Here is a 21,553-nt window from a genome sequence, read left to right as displayed (position 1 = left end):
TGTAGACAAGAGGTGTAGATTGTGAAAATGTGTTTTTTTTCTAATATCAGTCAGAGTGCTGTAAACTCCTCGTTAGAGAAAAAAGCAAAAATAGAAAACATTGGAGAATTACACACATAGGGTACAAAATGAACAATATTCTTAAATTGCTTACTGCCCTGTGTTAACCAGCCAATCAGCAACGTAGTTTGTTAGCCAGTTGGGCAATTAGAGTCACTTTATGAGAGCTAATCTATTGGAAAATGCTGCTTAAGGTTATCAAACATTCACTACATGTGTGTGTTTGTGTTCCATACAGTATGTGTTAAACTAGCATTGCTTCATCCAGAACACATAATGCAACATAACCTCTTCTTGTGTCTTCACAGGGCCCGAACTCTATCTTGGTGGCTTTAGTGATGCTGTTGAATGTAGGCCTTGCAATCATTTTTGTCCATTTCCTCACCTGACCACATCTGAACCCAGGTAAGAGTTTACTAAAAGTTCTAAAGACAATCTGCTTAGGACTAAAACTGAACATGAACTGGAACTGTGGTTGTGGTTAGTTTATAAATGGTTCTGTGTTATGTGAATCATTTTAAACAATTCAAAATCAGGTGAATGTTTAATGCAATGTGGTATGTATACAATACATTGTTCATATTCTCTCTAAATGATAAGTTGTTTATTTTTAATGAAGAACCTAAGCTGTATGTTTGGCAGTAAAAAGAGACATCAACATGTTCAATTCAATTTTTGCTGACTTGCACTCAGTGATTGTTTCTTTGCTGTCTTCTCACATCTTCCTATAACATATGACAGTTCTTACATTGACCATCATTATAAATGTAAAAGAGTATAAACAATTATAAAATATAAACATTTCAAAAATAGTTGACTGTTAAGTTTGTCTAACTATCTGACAAATAAAATGTAAGGCGAAGTTAGTTAGCTTTCATACTTGTTCAAAATTGTAACAATAAGTTTAACTTTTATATTACAAGAGAACGGCTAATTTATGGTTTTGGCAAAGATGCAGCCCTATCTCTGCTGGAGTATAAACTTCTAGGAGTTTCCAAAGCAGTGCTAGTTGTGATAGTGGCTTTTTAACAAATCCTGTAACCCCACACACTTAATGATATTTAACTTTAGTTTTTTATGTGATATTGCTAGTTAATAAGCGAGATGACATGCTGGTGTTAACCGTTTAGGTTAGAAGATGTTGAGACACAAATTATTTATTCTAATTCTCCTGTTACACTTTTCCTCTTTTGTTTTAACTGTTGTGTGAAGAGCGGTTCAGTGATAACGTTTTTCTGTCGGCCGACATGGAAGTTAGCATCACAAGGGCAAAAAACAGTGTTCTTTTTCCATTTGTTTGTGGAATATTACAGAGAGCAAGATCTTTGCTAAACAAGGATAGTTTTGACTTATTAACACCACTTTAGGCTTTAAATGAGCTATGAGTGGAATAGCTGTGCATCACCTCTGCTAAGCTAAAGGCTGCTAATGTATGCTAATACATGTCTTGATGACATTCAACAGTTGGGTATTTACTGATGTATGTTATGTGGTAGAACACAACATAAAAATCCCGTAAGCTTGTGTTAACCACCAACCTTATGTTAGGCATTTTATCAAAAACATGTTTAAAAACTCTGGACTTAAGAGACAAGGGAACTGGAAGTGGTAAAATGCTAACTTATGTCAAGGTTTTAGGACTCATTCCTGCACCACTGTATTGCTCTTAATATCTGCATACAAACTTAATGATATTTAACTTGCCTCATTATTTAGACCAGTGGCTCCCAACCTTTTTCAATTCAGGGCCCACTTAAGAATCTAAAAAGATTTGCGGCCCACATTCAACCATAAACAATACGGAGGCTAAATAAAGCACTTTTTATTTTAATTAGAAAAGGGGCTGGCCATCAGTAACAAACAGACATGTGTATTACACGGTTTAGATCAGGGGTGCCCAACCAGTCGATCGCGAGATGTGTCTAAAAATAGAACAACAATATTCAGTTTTATCGTTAATGTCCTATAACATAATCTTCCTGTGCTAGAATAATGCACTTGGACGCATCAAAGCTTTGTGATTGGCCGGCGTGACCCCATGTGTCAGGGCGGGGCTGGTGGGCAGTCCAAACTAGTTCGCTGACGTTGTCCGTGTGAACAGGAGTGACAGTCCGCACACACACAAGACCGCAAGTATGGCGGTAGCAAAAAAGCCCAAAATATATAATTTTTACTCCGAGTGAGAGGATGATTATGTTTGTATCTATTCCAATTCAAAGTCCATCTGTCTCATCTGCAATGCGAGCGTGGCTTTATCGAAGAAGGGTAATTTAGGAGCGGCATTTCAAAACAGTGCACAAACGCTACGAGACGGAATTCCCTCCTAATTCTGCCCTACGCTCCCAAAAGGGGAGGGGCCTGAAAGGACAGCTAAATGAACAGCAGTCCATTTTCACCAGGCCCAACAACAAGAGCAAGGCTGCTACCATAGCATCTTATCGTGTCAGTCACGTTCTTGCAAAACACATGAAGTCTTTCAAAGACGGCGAAGTTGTGAAAGAAGCATTCATGGAGGCTGCCGACACGCTTTTGGGGGACAGTAAAAACAGTAGCATTTCAACAGGTTTTTGATATAATAAAAACTCAAGTTAGATACCGTTATTAATCAGCTGTAAGTTTTAGTTGTTTATACTTATTCATTATAATGATTGTACAAAATGGTATAAGAATGCAAACTTAAATGGATTATAGCCTATTATCAATTCAGGTTAAGAAACTAGTGTTGCTTGCATCCTATTTTAAAGGCATTTCTTTTTTTACTCTACTAAAATGCAACAAAAAAAGGGTTTGATTCTATTAATTTTGTCTTTTGTATTGCACTTTGGCAGCAGATTCCTGTGTAGCTTCAGATCTGAGCTGTCTTATTAGTAAGCCTCATTTATACTTTTGTAGCAACACTATTTTTAAATAATGGCAATGAAAGAGTTCAGAGTCTTTTCTTTTTTCCTGTGTCATATGTGGCAGCACTTTTCAATGTTTCTTGAACACATTACCCACTGTAGTATGTGACGTGAGAATAAACTCCAACTCTGTATCAACTACACTGTTGTGTAACTTCAGTTAAATACTTGTATGTGTGTAGATTAGAAAGAGGTCAGATAAAGGATCTGCAGTATTTTATGAAATATTCATCGTACAAAGGTCAGTTTTATACAAGTAGAAATGTGTATTTAACCTGTGGTAGGCTGTCTATTTGGACTGGTAGATCTCGGCAGACTGGCAAATTTAAGTTAAGATAAGATAAGTTAAACCTTTATTAATCCTGAGGGGAAATTCAGTTGTACAAAAAGTAGCTCTCTGTTCAAAAAAGGTTGGGCACCCCTGGTTTAGATGAATACTCAATTCTGATTGGTCAATTTAGAACATGTGACACATTGTTAATCCAGTAGAAAAACCGTTGACAAGGAATGTAATGACCGTTGCTAAGTAGGGTTGCCAGAAACTGACCATGATCAAAATCGACCGACCCCCCCCCCCCCCCCCAAAAGGCAAAAGGCAAAACTCAGACAAAAGGATTTCCGTTGTTTGTTTCATTTAACTTCCTTTGGACTTGTAAGTTCGAAGTAGTTCCACGAGGAGGAACTATTTTTACCTGCCGTTTTGTTCATCTTTAGTCGCACGTGTGAGGGAGAGGGCGGGGTCGGTGTGTAGCGCTGCAGCAGCAGTCTGCTCTGCACGCAGGCTTCCTCCAAGTTTACAGTAAAACAAACTGTTGGTGTGACCAATGGCCATTTACAATTATTAATACTATTACTATTATTAGCATTAGTCTATATTTTGGTTGAAATTAAGCCAGAAAAAGAAAAAAAAAACATAAATAATAATAAAATAGATATAAATAAAATAGATTTTTAAAAATAATATTCGATTATGGAGACTGTAACGAATATTCGAATAATCGAATAATCACTGGCATCCCTATTGCTAAGGAGGATCAAGAAAGAGAAAGGAAAAGGGGTTTTAAAAAAAATATCGTAATAATTAAATGTTTCCACACAAATCATGTTTTGCAAATTATTTGGTGGCCCACTTGCAATGCCTTCGCGGACCACTAGGGGGCCGCGGCCCACAGGTTGGGAACCGCTGATTTAGACAAATCAGAAGCTTGAAAGGCCAGACCTAGTTACCTCATAGTTAAGCTATGACTGGACTATCTTGTTTTAGGAGGGATGTAGCAAGTAATTGACTGACTCTGTTACAGAGAATATTGGAGAAAATAAATAAGCATAATACAAATGTATAGTAATCAATGTTTTAAAGTTATTTTAATGCATCTTTTGTTGCACTTTCCTCCCCCCCCTCATGAATCTGTGCACAGCAGTCATTATGTCAGGTCTGATTTAAATGATTGGACTTGCTTATTAGCGCTTCTTATATATAGATAACAGACTCTAGCTTTAACCTGTTCAACACGGAGGCCCCCGCCTGCAGGGGCTGCGTTTTCTTTTTCTTCACGAAACTGTGTCTCAGGGCTTCTTAACATTTACAAACCTATCAATGTGTCATTCCCATTTAACGGGAAGAAACTCAGCTAACTGACGATAAGAAACCATCTTTACCGAAACAAAACACAAGTCTCACATGAAGCATCTAAATGAGCGCTGAGCGAAAAAATGCTAACACACTTAGCACAGAACTCTAGGTATAAATACCCTTATTACATTTCGGATCTGCACAAACAAGATATCGATTAGCAAGCTGAGATTCCACAGATTCTAGGGGTAAAAGTATCATCACTGAGTGATCGGAACTCGCGACAGCAAACACAGACATCACAACACAGAGCTTTACGGAGCAAAAACGGGACATTATCTTACCTATGCTGTTGTTCTGATCAAAAGTTGTGTTCAATGGCATTAAAACGATAAAAACGCTGCTGAAGGTCAATCCATAGGTTAATCCAATGTGTCTGAAATGATTACTGATAACCCATCTTCATATTTATGTCAATAACAGAGTTTTCATATATAGTTGCTATGAGAGCTACCAGAGTGTATGACAGCTTCCGGTTCCGGGGCATTCTGGCTGCATTCACCAATGGGTAATGTTTACACGGATTTTAGGAACTTCCCCTCAATTTTATTGGCTCTAACGGTTAAAAAGAGATGTCAATCATCAACATCGACCGAGGGGGGCCATAGATATGGAAAATGCACCCAAATGACCCCAGAAATGTTTCTTTTTTCTAAACCTCTCTAAAAAGGTCAAATGTCACTTGCAATCTTGATACAGGGTACTTATTATATGTTATAGTTTGGATTCCTAAAGCTTTTAGTCTACTATCCCATCATTCAAGGGTAGTTTTCACTATAAGTAATGTTTTTTTTTTGGACGGACACTATAATATACATTTTTTTACTATGTTCAATCTGAATTTACTTTAAAATAAAGAAATTATATATTGATTCTGACTTTTCTACATCCAACTCAAAGGTTTATCATTGCTTTGAGAAAAAAGATGATTAATTTACCCCTTTTAGAAGGGGTATTTGTTCTGGGAATGTCATTTTCAAGCCTGAGACCTTAAAAACAGGCTCAGGGCTAAACAGGTTAATATATTATCTGTGTAGTTATAATGTGTCATTCAATAACATTTAGCCCTAATCCCAACACTTCTGACCCCTGCAGTGGACTCATCCAAACGCCCAGGTCGCTAACTCTCCATCAGCCAGAGGGGCCTTCTACAAAAATGGCACCCCTCAGTACGGCAGACACGGGCAAAACGGAGGACTGGAAATAGACGAGTGAAGGTGGAGAAGACGTGTGGGGGTGGGGGGAACACGTGGAGGCGAGAGAGAGGGAAAATGTGTGAGAAAGAAAGATGAAACCTCCACTACCGCCACCCCCCATCCTCTTTGGATGGACTGAATGACTGTCTTTGGTGCCGAAGTCCAACTTGATTGGACTGGCGATGATTTGTGACTCCACTTAGAGTGCAGTGAAAGCTGAAGCAAGCAGTTACTGGTTTTGAAAAAAGGGCCCCTGAGCTCCCCAACTATGGATTCTTTATCAGGCTTAGCAGTGTGTGTGTGTTTGTGTGTGTGTGTGTGTGTGTGTGTGTGTGTGTGTGTGTGTGTGTGTGTGTGTGTGTGTGTGTGTGTGTGTGTGTGTGTGTGTGTGTGTGTGTGTGTGTGTGTGTGTGTGTGTGTGTGTGTGTGTGTGTGTGTGTGTGTGTGTGTGTGTGTGTGTGTGTGTGTGTGTGTGTGTGTGTGTGTGTGTGTCTGTAGCTCCATTTCCATCCAACTGTTCAGAAAAATGTGGATAATTGCTAAAATTTAAAAAATGGGGGCCGTCCAGATGAGTTCAAGAGAATGTGTTTGAGCATCCAGAAAAACAGAGCGACTTACGGTGTTACTTTGTAATGAATGCCATGTTGGGCGTAGACCATGCTTTCAATCAATTGAACTGCCATCAGATACTTCCGGATGGACAATATATATATCATATATATATAGAACAAATTGTTGAAATCAGAAAGCCAATTTGGAGCTGTAGTACACTTTAATTGAGCTCTTCACCGGAGCCTTTATTTCTGATTCAGTCAACGCTGCCAAACTAGCTTCAGTGAGCATGGAAAAGTTGTTGCGATGGATGAGGAACTTTTGTTCTTCTACTCGTACATAAGAATCCACACAAAAGTCTTTGCATGGAAACCAAGCTGGTAGATATCTCAGTGTATTTCACACGTGTCTGCTTCTTCTTTGTGTGTGTGTGGGCATGTGTGTGAATTTTGTGTGCTTGCGTGGGTGTATGTGTTCCGACTGGGTATGTTCAGAGATGCACTTTGAGCTGATGGAAGCCGACAGCTGCCTTACTATTTTACAGAGTGACGTGGTGGTGGGTGAGGAGGCCCAGGCAGGAATGTGAAACGCTCGGCCTGGGAGAGGGGCTCTGTTTCTATCAGTCTGTCAATCGATCTGTTCATATCTGTTTTGATCTGTATCCGTGGGGCCTGCCTGCTGTTTTAAATTCATACTTATTTTTCTTCCTATATATATATATAAATAAATATATATATACATTCGAAAATCAGACAATCAGAGGGGTATAACATTTGTCAAATATAACCAACCTGATTTTTTTTAAAGATTCTCTGCAATTTTGCAAACCCGATTACTCCATGGTGCATTGAAGAGTCTCTAATTGGACAGATGAAAGACTCCTTTTGACATGGTCTTCCCTAAATGTTTGTTTATGTTTATTTTATTTATGTTCCCTCATTACATTGCCTCATTTAATCCTTATGATCAAACATGGAGAATGGTAGCTGTATAGCACCGTATCGGATCAGAGGCCCTATTGTGCTTTGGGGGTTTTCCCTTTCCTGTAGTGTGTTCTATAGGTGTTTGTGCATGTACATGGGCTGCAAAGGATAACATTGCTGTGTTCCCATAGTTTTAGCAGGATGTGGCCCCATTAATGACGCCCTATTTCATACATTAAGATTCACCTCCTGTTATCACGAGGTCCTTAGATAAAGGGGCACACCAATACTTGGAATGTAAAATTCCCTGTTGGTATTTGTAGTCTGCTGTGGTTTGAATCAGGACCGATGGACGGACAGATACATAACATGAATTCTTCCTGACACTACAGAGCACAAAGTGGAATGTGTCCCATACTTCCAACATGTCATCAAGTGCTGCAGCTCATACTCTTTTTTTGTTTCATTTTTATTTCCTATATCATACTCCACAGTATATTAAAAGTTATTTTATCATTTTAGAATCATGTTCAAATAATTTTTAGGGAAATCTTTTTTAATTGATGTAAATGATTTATCTTATGTCATACAGTTTCTACAGAATTAGTGTAGGTGCCTCTGTCACTCACAGTGGTTATTTTGCAGTATTAACATTTTAACTAGTGCAAAAACATAGGATTTTAATAACACAGACTCATAATAACAATATTAATCAGCCCTTTGAAGAATGAACTGCTTTCCTTAGGTTTTTTTCCATTACAGCTTTTATTCAGCCACAGAGCCCTGAGGCTGAAAACAAATTATTTATTTATTCATATTTTGATGGGAAAATATGCAGCTTTTACCAATAAAATAACGTTTGCTAGCAGAGCTGAATAATGATTAACAGTAGGTGTCTAATATTTCATGTATTTGTATCGCTGATTTGATCACTTGTTCTGAGTAACAATTGCCTCATGATTCATTTTCAGATATTGTTAAATATTCAATATATTACAGCAAGCTAAAATGTCTACATGTCTATACGCTTCATTTTATGGGTTTGTAAATTACTAAAATGATGCATAAAGTTATAGTTCTTACTAGGGAACTTTTCATAAAATAATTGGTAAATTATGGGCTTGAAATATCTTGTTTGGATGTTTTTATTACTTACATTTTGCATTCAGTTATAACTGTAACAAGATGCTTTATTTTAAATAATTAATTGCAATCACATTTTTGGTTAAATTATTTACATTTTATTTTTTTGTCAGATTAGTGATATCATAACAGTAATTGTTATCTCTGGCCATGCTATAATCCTGTAAATGTAACCGTAGTAGCCGAGAGCGAGGTTAGCTTTCGCTTTGTTTGGCGTCTACATTTCTCAACAGAATGGGCCTTGACATCTTTATGAGTTATGGTTTTCATGTTTTTAATTTATTCTAAGCTGCTGGTGTGTGATTGGTGGTTTCAACATAAAGAGTTTCCCCTTTGAAATCATCCACTTCTAACACGCATGACGCCGCACCGAAAACATATTTATATATTTTGATGAAGATAATTTATTTGAACTCTTAAATAAGTTTACTCTTGGAGAAAAATCATCGTCTTAAATCTGTTTCCACCCTAATAACATTGTGGTGCTGAGTTTAGCATGCAGATATCGGCTGGTTTTGTTTGGTTAGATTGGACGTCAGAGTAGAATATATTCTGTGTGTGTTTGATTAGGATTCAGAGTTTGGTATGGATTGCAGAAGGTAAAGACACTGTGGGAAACTTGTTTGCAAAATGAAGCTTTTAAAACGTTTAATTTAAAAAGCTCCATTCCCATTGTTTGAGAACATCGGAAACATGCGTCTTCTTCATTCCAACACTGGGAATTTAGTGCGGTCCACCATCTCCATTTTTGATAATAACACAGATACTCCGAATAATAAATAGTAAATAGCTCAAAGTCTATAATACACTCGTCAAAATAATCTTGAGAGTACAGCTACCACCCTGTACTCAAAGATCAGCCAAGTGAGAACAAACATTGATTTATTTTATATACCATACAAATTAGGAGATAGGAAATGTGTTACTACATGCACATAGCGTCCCTCGTGGCTCTAAAAAAAACTATTGGATCTTTTGAAAATACGTGGATCCTTGAAAATAAGTGGATTTTCTTTTTAAATAGTTGATTTGAATAGCCGATTAAACAGGCCGTCAAATTGCGGCGGACCCTCTACAAAAGCAATACATTTTCCATGAGGTCTTAAATAGTGTTTTTACTAAATAAGTAAATCTGTACATTTCCTTTTATATGTATTTAATATTTAGATTTTCGGTTCCCAGTTTTAGGGTCTAAGAGATCCGAGTTGATAGCTTTTTATCAAGGCTGGTTTTCACTTTGGAGTGACTTATCAGCAGGACGAGACACTCTTTAAAAATAATGAATGAATTTAAAAGCCATTGAGTGGGAAATAGCCTATAGATTTTACAAATCACATATGTTCAATTAAATGTATTTTAAAGGATATTTTAAAGGTCTTCTTTTTCTTTGGAAAAGGGTTACAGTAGATGGAAGAAACAGAGTTCTGAGATAATGTGAAGACATAGTGAGCAGATATGCTGTAGAGTTGTGACTTCTGGTGAAGCTTCTTGAAGATCGCCTGAACTTACTGGTGGAAATAATCAACGTGATGGTGTAGAGTGGTGCAGTGATGACGTGTATTTATTGAGGCCAACCTGGAAGTTAGCATCACAAGAACTCACTCAACAAAAAAGAAGGGAAATTGGATTTTGGAAAATGCAGAAACTAGGGTCTTCTGCAAAAACACATTTATGATACACATTTTGTTCAGCAGGATAATTTTCACATATATCCTCAACTTTATGATTTTTGAAGCTTAAATGCAATCGCCAGAAGTGAAAGCTAGGATATAAAGGAACTACATCACCGCCACATGGCTGCGAGTCACCACTGCTAAGCTAAAAGCAGCTAATGTTTGGCGTTAGGATTCTATGTAGTCTATTTTAGTAACTTGTTACAGCTCTTTTAAGCTTTTTGAAGCATAAATGAAATTGCCAGAAGTAAAGTGCTAACGTCAGGCTATAAACCTGCTACATTGCGGCCGCGTCACCACCGCTAAGCTAAAGGCGGTTCGGTGTGATGAAGTTTAGTATTTAGCAACTGCTAACAAGTGTTGTCTTAATCACACATAGAAACTTGGGACATTCAACACTGGGGTATTTACTGACTTATTTTATGTTGAGAAAAAAAAAGAGTTAACTATGAGAGGAGGGAACTGGAAGTGGTAAAATGCTAACTCATGCTCATTCCTGCACCACTCTATTAAATCACAGTTAGCATGCTGCGGGATGGAAGTCTGATCTCAAATCTGCATTAGACCCACTCTCCAGCAAGAAGCTTAAACATATCATGATAATCTTCCAAATAATTGTTTTGTTATCTTTTGCTTTCTTTGCTGGAGTTTGGGAGTTGTTCAGTTTAAAGCCACTAACATCTTCACTCAGGTCTGATCTTAAGGAGGTTTTTATTGTTAGAGAAGGACACAGAAAGAATGGGCAGATGAAATGTTTCTGAGGGGAACAGGGAAGAGAATGTGACAGTCTCGTTGTATCAGGAATGTTTTTGTAGGCTAAACTATAATTGGCCCAAATTTGAAATTGAACCCGGGTTATTCGTTGCATGATATCAGTCACTGTGGAGCTGTTTTTAAGCTACTCTGTGAAATAGGTGTTGACAAATCAAGGAGGAGCCTTTAAAGTGCGTATGTGTGTGTATGGAATGAACTCGAACATCTATTTGTACATTATGACCCCGACAGGACAATCTCTTACATTTCATTTTTGTCTCTGTGTAGATTTTTACATCACTGTATATTGTGTTTGGTTTCTAAGGCGTTCTGAGAGCCTTTTTTCTAACACTTGTATGCCTGTATTTTGATTAGTTTGGCTTTGAACGCACCTATCATCTCGGCTGCTGCTGGTGATACGGTGCACATATTATTATTATTATCAGTTATTTTACTTGACAACATTTGTTTTTGTTTTTTGGCAGTTGTTTCTATGGAGATACATTAAAAAAGAGGGTTTACATTTTACTTCATGAGTTTGTGTGTTCTTTGAAACTCACTTCACGAGCGGCAAGGAATTCATGATGACATTCATCACGGCGGTGAAATGTAAAACATATTTGTGATCCCTATAACAGTGTGACAGTGTCATGCAATGACATAATGCCAGGGGCATTCCCTGTTGCTTAAGCCTGCAGCGCTCTATTCCATTAGGGATGCTCGAACTAAAAAAATAACTCAAGTGTGAAAGTTGGCTCGGCTCTCCGTGACAGGAATAGTTGTGGTGGTTGACAGCTGCTGGCCTGTCTGGAGACTGCAACACTCAGAGGCTTCAGAGACAGGGAGCTACAATGATACCATGTTGTGAAGGTAAAACACGCACTGTCTGTCTAATTCTTCTGTTTTCACAGGAAATGTCAAATTGCCCACACACCCAATTGGGAAGCTACAGAGGTTAAATGGTGCAAGTGGCATTACTTAATACTTTATATGTGAACCATTCAATGTCCTTGTTTCATGCATGAATTGGTCATTCACGTGATCTGATTTTCATCTAAATCACAATGTTAGACAAACACAATGTGCTCAAGCTTATAATACACAAACATGTATAATCTCTTATTGCTTTATATCACACCCATTAAACATTTACACACTTCAGAAGATGAGTCTTGTGAATAGAAACGTGTAAATGTTGGTGTTATTTCTATATGTCAAAGTAGTCTGAACAACAACTTTCATCTTGTTGCACTGATTAAACAAAGTTTGCTAACTCCTACTGTAACTCAGCCAGCTTTTGTTCAAATCTAGGGGTTCACAAACATTTTCCTAAGTACCCCGTGAATTTGATTTATTCAAAATGGACAAGAACAATACAATAGTGTGTGTGTTTTTTTACAATTGTAAATTGGATGAATATCAGATTACATTTAATGACCAATTCATGCATAAAATCAGGAAATTCCAAAGGGTTCACATACTTTTTGACACTATTTATATTTATAAAGATGCAACAAAAGACATGGATATTTTCGGTTCTCGACAGTATGGACTGCAGATTTGAAAGATATACAGTAAACAAACTATTGATTAATAGAGAATATGGAGTGACGTCTCTCTAACATCACATAATTATAATAACCAAATGATAAAGGAAATAGTACATTTTGGGGAATTTTCTGGAGTTAAAACCGTTGTGGAGTCAAGTGATTGACATCATTTGGGTTCAGATCAGAATTCCTTTATTAGTCCCGCAGCGGGGACATTTACAGTGTAACAGCAAAAGTGGCATAGCAGGTAAAAAAGGCATGCAATAATAAAGAATAAGCTAACCTATTTAATATAGAGAAGAAGAGCACACATTGGTATCAGAATAAAAATGAAGGCAAATAAGTAGACAAACATGGATAAACATGAGAAGCAGCAATCTTAACATGACATACATAACATATTAGGTGTTGAGACATTATAATAATGATAATAATAATACATGGCATTTTTATAGCACTTTTCCTAATGCTGAAATATGCTTTACATAAAATCAGAACAAAAACAATATCAGAACAGAAATAATATATATAAAATAATTATAAAAGTGTGAGGACATATACAAATGTATGTTTTACATAAGTGATTATTGCACAGTACAAAAAAGTGTTTATTTTGCACATGGCAGGTCTTGCACAAGATTTCAGCAGATTGCAACAGCATGTATAGTGTGGGGGTCTACCAGGGCCTGGTGGTTGTACAGATACCGATACAGATATCTGTACAACCTGCAGACAACAGCATCTACACCTGGGACTAATAATATAATAATAATAATAATAATAATAATAATACAACTAATTATATGGCTGACAGTAAAGGTAGAAATACTACTATTTGTTGTGCCACCTTTATGGGCAAGTGAATTCAATGAACAAAGACAAAAAACTGGTTAAATATCAAATTTAACTGGAGGTTTTAAAATATTTGAGAGTAATTATTCCCATTTCATTTATAGTTGCTCATGAAGACAAATCCTCTCCATTCAGTCCATATTTTTTTTAATAACGTGATTTAAGGCCATGAAGCTGCTCTGGGTGTATCTGTGGGATCATTTGATAACCCTAAGTATAACCACAATACAATGCAACTTTGTCAATCTATGAAAACAATTAGTTTTTGGGCAGATAAAACAGATATGTGTAAAACATATTTGAACATAAAATAAATAATTGAATTCATAATAAAATAAAGACACAAATAAATGAATAAGGAAATAGTCTACATGGTATACAGAGCACATTATTATTCTTCAGTTCTTGTTTACCAGGTTTATGTCTGCGCTTTGTATCTGTGATATTTCTACCCTTCTCTTACTGGAAGAAGTAATCAGACTACTTTGAAAATCACATTCCTGCTGCTTCTTCTTGCAGGATCTTGAGTTACTGCCACTGTGTGCCGCCATCTTGTTGACCAGATTGTGGAGGTTCTCCATTACACTGTTTTGAAATAATGTTTGAGTTAATTTTTTGCAAGCGCTTACAACTATATGTTGCTTGGTTAGCCGGCAACCAATCATTATTTTCAACAGAGATTAATCTGTCGATTATTTGTGACCTGCTAAAACAAAATGAGTCACATCGACCCCAAAACACATTTCGAGTTGCATACACGTTTAAAAGAGGAGATTATTAGCTTTCAAATGATGTCCTTACTGTTTTTCTTCTCCAAATATTCAGAAAAATGTTTTACATAACATAATAGGCGCTTTCGCAACAAGTACTTTGCTGTACTTAGTTCATCAGAACTCTTTAGTTCTGATGAACTAAAGAGCAGATCGCGTTCACACCGGAATAAGTCCCTGAGGGAGGATTAGGCAAATGAAGCCGCTAACGTCACTTATTTTTCTTCTTCTTCTGTTTTGGGTTTACTGGCAGGCCGCAAACAACTTCACGGAGTATACTACTACCCGAAGTCCCCGGCCGGAAGTCCCCGGAGTTGGGGACTGGAGCCTTCCGAGTAAATCGCAAGAACGCCGACACCTCCTCATCTCCACCGCTCCCATGTTTTCTTTTGTGTTGCCATAAATTAGTCTCTCTGCATTTGTGCGCTGGGCTAATGCTAATAACGCTAATGCGAGGAAAATAGAATGGTGGCTTCAACAAAACTTTGTTGGGAGTTTTAGGGGCGTGGTTCGCAATCCGCCCAGCCAATCAGACATAGGAACCTTTTTCTCCCACGAAAGCACATGCTCCCTAGCATGGGCTGAAAAGGGGGTGAAAAGGTTCTCATGAACTAAGTTCTAGTTCCGGATTTCTTTGGTGTGAACGCACATTTTCGGAACTGTATCGGAACTATACTGGGAAAAGTACTCCGGTGTGAAAGCGCCTGATGACTGTAACCAAGACAAGCTTTTGAAAAAAAGCCCTTCATTTGCTGACATTATTTTAGCCTAGGGAGTTCAGGACCAAGGTCCCCTATTATGCAAAATCCACTTTGTCATGTCTTTTCTACATACACATGTGTTAAAAGACTCAGGAAAGGAGTTTCAGGAAAAAGGATTCTCTTTTTTTTCCTGATCCATTTATATAAGAACCTGTCTGAAAATCAGCTGATCAGATTTTGGTCACTTTGTGATGTCATACTGTTTTTTGGGATGTGTAACCATTAGCCAATAAACAACCAAGGTAAACTCCCCCCCACCTTATCAACTGAATCTTAGAGCACCATTGTGTTTTTTAAACCAATCATCTATCAGAGGGGCGTGGCCAGCAGAAGCTCATTAGCATTTCAAGCTACAGACAACGATAATCAATTTAGGTGAAGTAAGTGTCAAGACAGTAATGTCACGAGTAATGAATAATGTCAAATCAACAACATTAAAAAAAAAACATTTATTAGCTATAATGTACATTAAAAAAATGTATCAATTAAAATATATAATTAGTCTATTTTTCTGACTTGCATATCCCAAAGTGTAATGACAAAAAGTATAAAAAGTAATTCAATGGTTGTACTTTTTAGTACTTCCATGGATTCCTAGTGACAACGAGAAACAGATTAGAAGTTCACTTTTGTCCCTTTTTCATTAAGAGGAAGAGTAAATCCTGTTTGGTCCATCAGTCGCTGTCGGACTTTATCAAGCTGCCAAAGTAAGCCGTCAAAGTCTTCAGCTTGTTGTTCAGGATGTTCTGCTCCACCTCCACCTTTCCTCTGGCACCAGCCAGAGAGGCGATCTGTGCACACAGACATATCATCAGACAGCAGAGATGGCAGAAGTACACATAACCTACACTCAAGTAGAAGTACACATACTCATGTTTAAAAATACTCAGGTAAGAAGTACTGACTAAACTTCTATACTCAAGTAAAAATAAAGAAGTATGCGCTCTGAAATGTACCCAAATAAAAATGATTCATAACTACCAACTGTATAGAGTCAAGCTGGTAACTGCACCTCACTTTATATTAATAGAACATTAAATAACTTACATAAACACATCAAGTTTTCTGGAAGACAATAGGTTGAAATAGGCGCAGAATGAATCTAAATAATAATGATCAAGCCACCAAATTAAGATTAAAACTAAAGAAACGAGTCCGTTTTGAAAATTGAAGAAGTAGAAAGAACAGGTATTTGTGGAGGAGAAAGTAAAAGTAAAAAGTTGTTGGAAAAAAAAGTGTGGAGTAAAGTCCTGACACAAGAAAAATGTACTTAAGTACAGTAACACAGTATATGACTTCACTGCTTCCCACCTGTCAGACAGTGAGCTAATAATGTGAAACCTGAGGGAAAGGTAACACACAGATCGTTGTGTTGTTCCATCCACCTGCAATGTCACTAATCATCTTGTATATCAAACAAGCTTCCTAAAATTTTTGTTTGTTCAGATTATTAATATTGTATTTCCACCAAATATGATCTGAAACTGGCTCTGTAGTAGAAGCTGAAACTGGCTTTGTAGTAGAAGCTGAAACTGGCTCTGTAGTAGAAGCTGAAACTGGCTCTGTAGTAGAAGCTGAAACTGGCTCTGTAGTAGAAGCTGAAACTTGCTCTGTAGTAGAAGCTGAAACTGGCTCTGTAGTAGAAGCCCAAACTTGCTCTGTAGTAGAAGCTCAAACTGGCTCTGTAGTAGAAGCTCAAACTGGCTCCGTAATAGAAGCTCAAACTGGCTCTGTAGTAGAAGCTCAAACTGGCTCTGTAGTAGAAGCTGTTGAAGAAACAACTGTACATTTTCAAGGGAGGAAAATGTACAGTTCATGTACCTTGAAGCCATAAACTTAACTTACTACATTACCAAATTCAAAATGAATTTGATATACAAATCCACTTTATGTCCAAATGTATTTCAATGTGAGAAATGAGATGGCCATGCCTAACTCAGGTGTTTGGACCACAGTTTACTTGCTTATAAGTCCAGTGCAGGTTGTTTTTTGAATCATGCAACACCGTTTTAAAGTTGTTAATGTGCTCTGTGACCTATAAATCAAGCAGCCATTAACTACAAAGTAAATGAGGTGTTCTTGTGCAATAAATATGGCCTTTACTATGCACGAAACACAAGAGTGAGCATACACACCTGATCCATGTCAGCATTGCGAGGCAGGAAGTACACAATGTTTTCTGATATCAGTTTGGCCAGGAGGAAAATCTGAAATGTGTCAAATATCAAGGATGAAAGAGTATATTTAATGATGTAAACACAATTGACTTTTCTAAATATTTGAATGTTAAGCTATCAACAGTTCGATCCCCATTCCTACATTCTGCAAAAAGGACAATGAAGGTAACATTTCTCCATAAGGCATGGCAATCGGTGTGTGTGTGTGTATGTGTATGTGTGTGTGTGTGTGTGTGTGTGTGTGTGTGTGTGTGTGTGTGTGTGTGTGTGTGTGTGTGTGTGTGTGTGTGTGTGTGTGTGTGTGCATTAGATTAGATAATAGGTTGAGTGTCTTTTATAACAACCCACGCCACATGACAGGAGGGTCGCTAGCCAGTTTGTTAGCTAGCTAGATGACTTTAGCAAGCTAGCTATCTAACTAGCACACTCCAAATGAACTAGTAGGGGAGACTGGGGTCTGTTGCAACATCTGACTTTTTCCTTTCAAATGTATGCATGTATGTAATGTAATTTGTCATATATATTCATCTTTAAATGGTATGGGTAATTGGCACACATTTGTAAGTTTAATATATAAGTATGAGTCTTGTCTGAAAAGTCTCTGAGTAACTGAGAGAAATGCATAAAGTGTCCCCACTCTCCCCTTTTTATAAATGTCATTACTGGACCTTTTTCTACCCTTCTGGTGAGAGTTATTACAAACCTTTGTTGTTCCCCATAGCAACGCCATCTACACAGAGAACCAGTAGAGTTCTTAAATACGTTCTCATGAGCAATTTCAGACCAGCTTTTTATTTTGCGTGGTTCTGTAAAACCACCAAATTGTCACAGTGTTAACGGTCGATCGTCCAAATAATAATAGATTGTTCCTAATGCTGCTCAAAAACTGGCGGAGCAACGTTAGGGGAATGTTTGGCGGCAATCTTGCTTTTACACATATAAAATAACAACGTATCAAGTCAAAAACACGACCTATATGATATACTTTGCTCAATAAAATTGAAACATCACAGTGAACTTAAGACCAGAAACATATTTACCAAAAACTATAACCATGTTAGAGTAAACGGATAGAAATGGTGAATAATAATTAATCTGCTTTAAAAGGATATCCATCAGGTTGCATCATCGTCTTGATGTCAAACACCTCTGCAGTCAGGTAGTCCGGCCCCCCCCACGGTGGTGAGAGGAAGACCACATCTCCAAGGAGACGGGGCGCCAGCTCGAGGAAGTCCCCCTGCACAAAGTCGATTCTGTCGGCGACGTTGTAAACCACAGCGTTGTGGCGCGCCAAGTCCAGCCGCACCGGGTCGATATCGATGGCCAGGACTGAGACGAGACCCAGGACATGAGGAGGAGAGATACAGAGTCTGTGATCTGGCTGAAGGATGCTTATAGACAATGGAACATGTTCAATCATGCTTTTGGACAGTCCATCACAGGCTGCAAACATGGTGGCCATCTTAACTGTTTAAAAAAATGTTCTGCTCTATTATCTTTATACAAGCCCCCCATTAACTAATTGAGCATTTTAATCTCAATTAATGCTGACATGGTATCAGAATGACCATTTTAACTTGATTTCTTAATACATCGTTAAAAGAACTAGGGTTAAAGGAGAATGCTGAGGCAAGGATAATAAGAAAAGAGCAGCTCACGTTGACAATGACCTTGCTGCTTTATCTTTAAGAGCTGAAGCTTTACATAATATTGCAACTTCTCATATCTTTAACTGTCTTTCAATTAATGTTCAGCTGACAAATACACTCCAGATATATTCTGATCAGATTAAATCAGATAATAGAGACTAACTTGTTAGTGTTGGGTTATTGTTGGGCATTATAAACCATGATAATGCAGTATTTGTAGTACTTTGAGAACATTTCTTACACTTCAGCTACATCAATTGTGAATCAGTGCATTTGTCCATGAACCACTGTACCTTTAAATTAAGTTTACATCCCACCCAAGACTTGTATGGTGATGGAGAGGATAGTGACATGAAAGTAGTAGAATGTACTTTTATTTATTTATATAAAGCATTGAGATAGAATCTCATTTGCAATGCTGACCTGGCCAAGAAGGCAGCAACGTTACACATAACACCGACATATAAAATACAGAGAACATAGCTAAGAAAACAAAAGAGGAAAAGCAGTCACTACATTGTGCACATTTGGATAGTAAGAAAGTTACACTACTTATTACTGCAAGAGCAGCTGGAGGTAAGGACTTCAGACAACTTCAATTTAAAACATGCTATTGAGACAAGTGCCCTCAGTTTTAGTCTTGATTGGAGGTCATTCCAAGACCAAGGACCATAATAAAAAAGACTCCTTTTCCCAGCCTCAGTCCGCACAGCAGGTACCTGGAACCGTTTCCAGGCACTGGATCTGAGGTTGTAAGAGTCACAAACTGGAGCAAATCTGGCACATATGTACACTTACCTAAAATGGCTTTATACATTCATAAAAACCTATGCTTCCATAATCTATCGGGAGTTTGTATTGTCATTCTGATTATTATAGGTTATATGTTATGTATATGAAGAACAGTAAGAAAAATATACATACAGATAATAATTCAAACAAATATGGACAACTCTGACACATGGGGTGAACTTGATTGATTAAAATGAACTTCAACTTGTAGAGGTCAGCAGAATAGAAAAAGGAACATAATGAAACAAAGTTGTCACCAAACACACACACACCCACCTCTCTTTCCAGCGAGGGCGAACTGGATGGCGTTTCCTCCCACTCCACAGAAGGCGTCTATGATCAGCTGAGAGTCGGGGAAGCTGTGCTCCACCCGGAGGGCGATGTGTTCGGCGATCCTCTCCGGGGTCACAGAGAACCAGCCCTCTGAAACACACCCCCACATGTCACTGATCTAATGCAGCCGCTGTGTAGGTCCTTATTCTGTAATCCTCTTTACATGTCTTTATACATAAATATGTATCCCCTCTGTGTTGAGAGATTTTGACCGTTTCTGATCAGATTTCGGCCACTTTGTGATGTAACAATGTTTTTTGGCTTGTGTAAACATTAGCGAATAACGAACCAAGGTAACCCCCCCCCCCCCACCCCCACCTTATCACCTGAATCTCCTCCTAGAGCACCATTGTGTTTGAAATCACTCCTCAGAGGGGCGTGACCAGCAGCAGCTGATTTGCATTTAAAGCTACAGACACAGAATCAGCACTTTTGAAACAGGGCTGAAACAGAGGGGATTATGGGATGCTGCAGTATGAACATGTGCATTAATGTAATGCATATAGAGACTACATTGTGGCTGAGGTAAAGTGTCAGTGGGGGGGCCGGGCCTTGTTTAAGAGGCGGGTAGCGGAGGGGAAGAAACTGTTCAGGTGGAGAGAGTTTTTGGTCCTGATGGAGCGCAGCCTCCTGCCAGAGGGGAACAGTTTGTGTCCAGGGTGGAAGGGGTCGGCCACTATCTTCCCTGCCCGCCTCAGGGTTCTGGAGGCGTGCAGGTCGTGGAGGGATGGCTGCTTCAACGTCACGCGAACTTGAGATCCATATTCAAAACTACAGATTCAAAATTGTACAAGTTGAAGCGTTTGTTTTAACAGTTTGCAGGAGGCAGGTACTTGCTTTCAAGCGGAACACAGGGAAAATCCAATTTGGCGGGAGTGTTTACGTGTTCGGTGTAATGACGTAAAACGGCCTCGACAACTTCTGTAGTCCTTTTCACCCACATGTTAACAACCATCGTTTTTCAGACACGTAAACTCTTCAAAAATCACCAGTGGGGTCACTGCTGATGGATTTAATGTCGTAGAACAAAATGTGATCCGTCTCTTAAATGTGTCTCAACCACAGACCTTATTTCCAGCTATTTTCCAAAACCTATGGAGAAATCCCATTGGTTTTTGTCGAAGGAACCGGAAGGAGTTTACTTTCGGGTTCTAGGACACTGTGGCACTCTATACCAATTCCACTAGCCCGGCAGATGCTCATACCACAACCTTTGACACGGCATAATTAAACCTTGGTATGTAAAATGCTAAATAAAACATCATTCTAAACTGCAGCAAAGGGCCGGGTAATAATCTGTTTGTGTCTGCGTCTGGATCACTCTCCAGCCCTCCTGTGAAGTAATGTTAAAGGATATAGGACATTGGAATCATAAAATTGCCATTATATTAAGTGAAATCACACTCTACGAGTGAAACTGAGGACAGGCAAAAGAATGGCTAAAAAACAAAGGTGGAGAGGACGGTTGTGGGTAAATGCTAACTTACTTCCGGGTTTTAGGATGCGTCACTGTGGCACTCAGATAACACACAGGAACTAGAAGACCCACCTGCTTCTTTTAAATCAGCTGTGTGGGAACATTTTGGTGTCCCTGTGGACCACAATAACAGTGGTGGATCGAACGAGGACGGTGTGCCTGCGTTGTTCGACAGCGGTGCGGTATGCTAATGGTAACACACGCCAAACATGGTAAATCATATCAGAAGGCATCACCCAGATTTGCCAATCACCGGAGCTCGGCAAAAAGACAACAGCAGTTCAACAGCTTATTTATTTTGTAATATTTTCCAAGACATTCTTTTTAGTTTTACAGCTTATTGAACCTTTTTGTTTGAC

At 38.3% G+C, this 21,553-nt stretch overlaps 2 protein-coding genes across 2 annotated transcripts in view; one reads left to right on the top strand and one right to left on the bottom strand.

Moving 5' to 3' along the window:
* The window catches only part of LOC307020816 (junctophilin-1-like), a 94,560-nt gene extending 83,199 nt beyond the window's left edge, over nt 1-11,361 (top strand). The window contains exons 6-7 of the mRNA XM_079652402.1: nt 369-465; nt 5,689-11,361. Coding sequence (XP_079508528.1) covers nt 369-449 — 81 coding nt within the window. The 3' untranslated portion in view covers nt 450-465; nt 5,689-11,361. The remainder of the gene's footprint in view (nt 1-368; nt 466-5,688) is intronic.
* A 1,197-nt stretch (nt 11,362-12,558) lies between these two features.
* tgs1 (trimethylguanosine synthase 1) overlaps nt 12,559-21,553 on the bottom strand; it is a 39,154-nt gene continuing 30,159 nt past the window's right edge. The window contains exons 12-15 of the mRNA XM_079652401.1: nt 19,661-19,807; nt 18,056-18,272; nt 16,902-16,980; nt 12,559-15,557 (exon numbers count right to left, since the gene is read on the bottom strand). Of these exons, the coding sequence (XP_079508527.1) occupies nt 15,441-15,557; nt 16,902-16,980; nt 18,056-18,272; nt 19,661-19,807 (560 nt within the window). The 3' untranslated portion in view covers nt 12,559-15,440. The remainder of the gene's footprint in view (nt 15,558-16,901; nt 16,981-18,055; nt 18,273-19,660; nt 19,808-21,553) is intronic.

The sequence above is a fragment of the Notothenia rossii genome (genome assembly GCF_949606895.1).
Source record: "Notothenia rossii genome assembly, chromosome: 9".
Taxonomy (NCBI): Eukaryota; Metazoa; Chordata; class Actinopteri; order Perciformes; family Nototheniidae; genus Notothenia; species Notothenia rossii.
The sequence above is the reverse complement of the archived record's forward strand: the minus strand, read 5'-3'. Positions and strand labels throughout refer to the sequence as shown.